The sequence below is a fragment of the Olea europaea genome, chromosome 12 (genome assembly GCF_002742605.1).
Source record: "Olea europaea var. sylvestris chromosome 12, O_europaea_v1, whole genome shotgun sequence".
Taxonomy (NCBI): domain Eukaryota; kingdom Viridiplantae; phylum Streptophyta; class Magnoliopsida; order Lamiales; family Oleaceae; genus Olea; species Olea europaea.
In genome coordinates, this window is record NC_036248.1 from 28375515 (window position 1) to 28380939 (window position 5425).

The following is a 5425-nucleotide window of genomic DNA, read 5'->3' on the forward strand; positions in this document are numbered from 1 at the left end:
ACTTTTTTTTTTTTTTAAAAAAAAAAAAAAAAAAAAAAAAAAAAAAAAAAAAAAGGTGTGAAACAACATTCCAGAGAAAGAAGTAAACACAAACCTACCTTATCATGTTTTCATTATTTTCAACATTTTCTGTATCCTTAAAATCTGTATTTTCCTTTATGGAAAGGCTCTTCTTTTCCGTTCTGACAACATTTTGATGAGATCTAATCTTTTCTGTATGAACGTCACATGCAACATTATCAGGAGCCTCAGATTGTTGTTTCTTCTTCTTCTTCTTCCTGTAATCCACAAACAAAAAGTGTCGTATAATTCATGAGACCATTAAAATCAGTATGTGCAACCATGCAGGTATCAATAATAAGACTTGTGTAACATAGACTGTAGAGTAACCTGTACTTTGAGTCCTGACATTCCTCTACCGCTTTCCTTTTTCTTTTCTTGGAAACATCTTTTACACCTGATGTGCCTTCCAAATCTTTAACTGGCTCTCCATCCTCCTCTTCAGGTTCATCGCTCTCGTAACCTCCTTTTTCTTTCTCAAACTCCTCATTGGCTAAAAGCAAGACACCACTATTTACAGGTTGCTTCTCCAGAGCTTTCGATTTCTCAACTAAAGAAGAAGTATTGGTTCCCTTCACAACCAAAGTGTTTCCTCTCTTCTTCACTCTGACGTGTGAAGCAGAGCAAATCTAGATTACATATTTTTCAATAAACTCACTAAATGCCACCATCTTTTATTTCTTTTTATCATTGATGACAATAAATATTACTAAAATGGACTAACCTGATTATATCTTTATCCTTTAGGATGCAGGTTGATTCAAATGGTGGCAAAACAAAGCCATCAATCTACATGAAAAGAAATGAGAAATTTAGCCCCAACCAGTTTACGAAAGGTAAAAACTATTCACCAAAATGAATGAATCGGACAAAATCCAAAAACAAAAACACCTTGTTTTGGTTGATCACTGATCATCCATAGTCAACCAGACACGTTGAATAAAGAGTTTATACAGCAACTTTAATCACCAGTTATAACCCATTAAATCTTCTTTAAAAAGCTGATCAACTCACTCAATTAACAAAACGAAAATTGTGCACCGGCATTGTACCAGAAATGAGCAACCAGTCAAACAAAAACACTTATAATCTCACCTAAGTAACCACGTTTCAGTCACTGTATAGAGACCACAATATATGAATCGCCAAGACAGGACAATATTCTGTTATCCTAATAAATCATTCATTATCATATACAGGTTTTGTATATTAATCGAACAAAAAACCCATACACCTTAACGAGACTTGTTAGAAAGATCGCAATCAGCTGCAAAATTTTTAAATTGTGAAAAAGCCCAAAACCCATAAATTGTCCAAAAATGCACAACGAAAAGCATATTTTCAGTCGGTAAACAGAACCCAAATCATATAAATTGATCGCGCAACCATTTCCGTTATTTATATAAATCTCAAGGACACATACGCATATGGGTTTTGTATATATGTGAACGCATAAAAGAACAGGGGAGGAGGGCGAGATTACAGAGAGGAGGAGCCCATGGGGGCACGAATGTTGAAGCTGAAAAGTTCTTAGAAGATGAGAAACAACGTCAGAAATGGTCTTTTGCTCATTGATTTTCAGTAAAACCCAGCTTCGATTCAATCCCTCTGATTTCTGGGCTTCGCTCAAAACATCACCATCTGTGAACACTACTCGAATCCGCCTCGTGCTCTCCATCGCATGCAATAAAGTCAATCAGTCCACTTGTGTCTGCGTATCTTGAGAGAGGGATTTGTGTAGTTTTCGCCGGAGGCATCGGCTCCTTAAACCCTCTGCAGGTACCGAGGGCTGCTTCCGTGTGCTAAATAATAAATTAATAATAATATATTAAGCTTGTTTTAGCCACATTATTGCAATGAAAATATATTTTTAAATATTGTATTGATGAGAAGTGTTTGATTAAAAAATAATCAAAAGTTTTGAATTTAAGTATAATATTATTTTATTAAAAAATATATGATAAAAATAATGTTAAATCGCTGTTAAATAATGCATTTTTTTCCAAATAATGTAACTCAAATAAGGCCTAAAGTACTTTTGATAAGAATGAATCTTTAAATAGTATATTGATAAAAAATGTATGGCTAAAAAATAAAAAAATTGGATTTGCATGTAATATTATTTTATTAAATAATGACTGGTTGAGATGATATTAAAATACTGTTTAAGAATGTGTTTTTTCAAATAATGAAAATCAAACACGTGCTAAATATTGAAGCAAGAGAAAATCTTTTTTTTTCCGTGGGTGTCGGGCCAGCTTACAGAGGAAATGGTGGGCAATGGCTGTCCCACCCGGTATATTTTCCATAATAGCCTTTGACCAAGTTATTTGTTAAAAAAAAAAAATGTAAACAAAATGTGTAGGGTCGAAAATACCCTCATTTAGAGGAAAGAAGAGAAGAGAAAATAGAGAGAAAAAAGAAAAGAAAAAAGGGAAAAATCAGCTACCGACCGTCGACGTTGCTTACGGACTGTCCGGACCTCACCAACTTCGACCAAGACCAGAGCCACCTCGGATTCGCCAGAGACCGTCATTTTCTTGAAGGTTAGACATGTTTTCTATAAATAACTACTTTGAATTTGTGAAAGTTTGAATGTTTAGGATATGAATATGGGTTAAATTCATGTTTCTATAGTTAAAATGTAAGAAAATATCGAATTTGAGGTTAAAATCTTGAAAAAAAAGGGCGGAGCTCGCCGAAAATGGAGTTTCCGGCGAGCCCGCCGGTATGGTCAGTAACGGACCATCTGACGGTCCGTTATGGACCAATCCGTAGCGGACCATCTGGTCCGTTACGGACCACACCGGACCCGGATTTTGGTCCGGGTCCGGCTAACCGGCCGGGTCCGTCAAATATATATAATATTTTTTTTTTTTGTTGTTGTGTGCGTGTTAAGAAATAAAATGAAAAATAAAAGAAATAATATATTAAGAAAATTAACGAAATATTTAAAGATAAATTAAATTGAGTTTTAATTTTTGTTCTTTTCTACTTAAATATACGTTTCAAATAAATAATCGAAATAGAGTAATTAAATATGAAATAAATAATATACATAATTAACGAAATATTTAATGAATAAATTTAAAAAATAATATTTTTTTTACTTAAAGAATTAAGATAATGAATTAAAGAAATAGTAAAACGAAAAATCGAATAAATATTATTCAAATAAATAATCGAAATAGAGTAATTAAATATGAAATAAATAAAACACATTATTAACGAAATATTTAAAGAATAAATTAAGTTGAATAATATTATTTTTACCTAACCAATTAAGATAATTAATTAAAGAAATAGTGAAACGAAAAATCGAATAAATATTATTATTTTTATTCAAATAAATAATCGAAATAGAGTAATTAAATATGAAATAAATAAAACACATGATTAATGAAATATTAAAAGAATAAATTAAATTGAATAATATTTTTTTACCTAACCAATTAAGATAATTAATTAAAGAAATAGTGAAACGAGAAATCGAATAAATATTATTATTTTTATTCAAATAAATAATCGAAATAAATAATATACATAATTAACGAAATATTTAAAGAATAAATTAAAAAATAATATTTTTTTTACTTAACGAACTAAGATAATGAATTAAAGAAATAGTAAAACAAAAAATCGAATAAATATTATTCAAATAAATAATCGAAATAAATAATATACATAATTAACGAAATATTTAAAGAATAAATGAAATTGAATAATATTTTTTGTACTTCATCAATTAAGATAATTAATTAAAAAAATTGTAAAACGAAAAATCGAATAAATTTGTAAATAATATATATATATAGAGTTAGATAATTAACGAAATATAATTTTTAAATAAATATTAAATAGTCAAATATGTGGAAATTTTTTTGCTTAATTATTTTAATATGTGATTAGATGAATTTATTTATTGGTTTATTAATATGAAATTTGATTGGTTAAATTTGAAGGTACGATATTTTATTTAAAATTTCTTTTATATGGTTTTAACATGTATTAATTTTGTAGGATGGAATATCATATCGACAACGATCTGAGGGCTCATTCGGGAAAAGTTACGACGTATTGTAACTTTTCCAGCTATGCGACAGTACTTGAGGGGCTGGACGAGGAGCATATTGACTTACTCCGTCGATCATTTTTATGGTCGTTCTATCCGTTGAAGGACGTGCAGTTCTCTGGACAGATTGTGATTCTTTATTACTCCGGCTGCTTAAACCAGTCGATGGCGATCAGTTATATTTTGCTATTGGGGACGGGAAGGTATGTAGATTCTCGATCCTTGAATTTGCCCTGATTACGGGCTTGAGATGTACCGGGGAAGAAGAAGCTAGAACCCGTATTATACGAAATAAAAGGTTATTGGATTTATATTTTGGAGGTAAAGGGCCAGTTACGCCACCACAGTTAGAAGACGCATTTAGGAAATGCGATCACATGTTAGACAAGTTGAAGTTAGGGTTGGTGTATATACTGGAGAGTATATTAAGGTGTTGACATCGTAGGACGTCGATTGATCTTTTTTCATTGGATGTTGTTGATGATATCGATGCTTTCAATAGCTTTCCATGGGGTCAGAGATGTTACATCGATACTCTCCATGTATTCAGAAGGGTACACACTATGCCGAAATCGGAGAGGGGCGATCGCAAATATGATGTATATGGCTTTTGCATGGCTTTGCAGGTAAATATTCAGTGTAACGTAATGCGTGTTGAACTTTTTTATTAAATATATATGTAAAGTTTTATTTTGTAATTGTTGCAGCTGTGGGCATATGAGGCTATCCCTGTTTTGGGTAGCAAATGGGCGATCAGAAGGGAGACTAGCTGCCCACGAATGCTTCATTGGCGAGCACATGAAAAGCCATCGGCTAAAGATTTGATAGTTATCCTCGACGATCCTCAGGTGAGTATTATATATTTGCAATTTATATTGTACATACATTTACTCGGGTCGATACACGTTCGTTAACACATTGAAATATGGTATGTCAGCTCGAAGTTTATGTTGAGTTGGTTGTCTCGATGGAAGAGGAGGATGCAATATATGTACGTGAATTACTTGTTCCCCCTACTGAAGACGATCCAGTATTTGAGTCCGCTCCGGATAGAAATATAGTACGTTTATTTAAGTTCATTATTTATTTTGACTTATAAATTCATGTGCGGATTATTAATATTAATTGTCTTCTCTGTGTAGGAGCGCCATCCGGAACTTCCACTTAGGAGATCTCCTTCGCCTCCACCGATGAGATCTCCGTCACCTCCACCGATGAGATGGCCTCTACCGCCATTATCTCATTCTCCGAGGATATCTCCGTCTCCCGTACCCACCCACCTCCCACATGGAT

General features: G+C 32.6%; 1 protein-coding gene across 3 annotated transcripts in view; it reads right to left on the reverse strand.

Moving 5' to 3' along the window:
* LOC111406308 (coilin) overlaps positions 1-1854 on the reverse strand; it is a 7815-nt gene extending 5961 nt beyond the window's left edge. For 2 of the 3 annotated variants that reach the window (XM_023035694.1, XM_023035692.1), the window contains exons 1-4: positions 1544-1854; positions 785-849; positions 391-666; positions 99-278 (exon numbers count right to left, since the gene is read on the reverse strand). In XM_023035694.1, coding sequence (XP_022891462.1) covers positions 99-278; positions 391-666; positions 785-849; positions 1544-1738 — 716 coding nt within the window. In that variant the 5' untranslated portion in view covers positions 1739-1854. The remainder of the gene's footprint in view (positions 1-98; positions 279-390; positions 667-784; positions 850-1543) is intronic. The other variant, XM_023035693.1, reaches the window with a different exon arrangement.
* Between the last annotated feature and the right edge of the window lie 3571 nt (positions 1855-5425).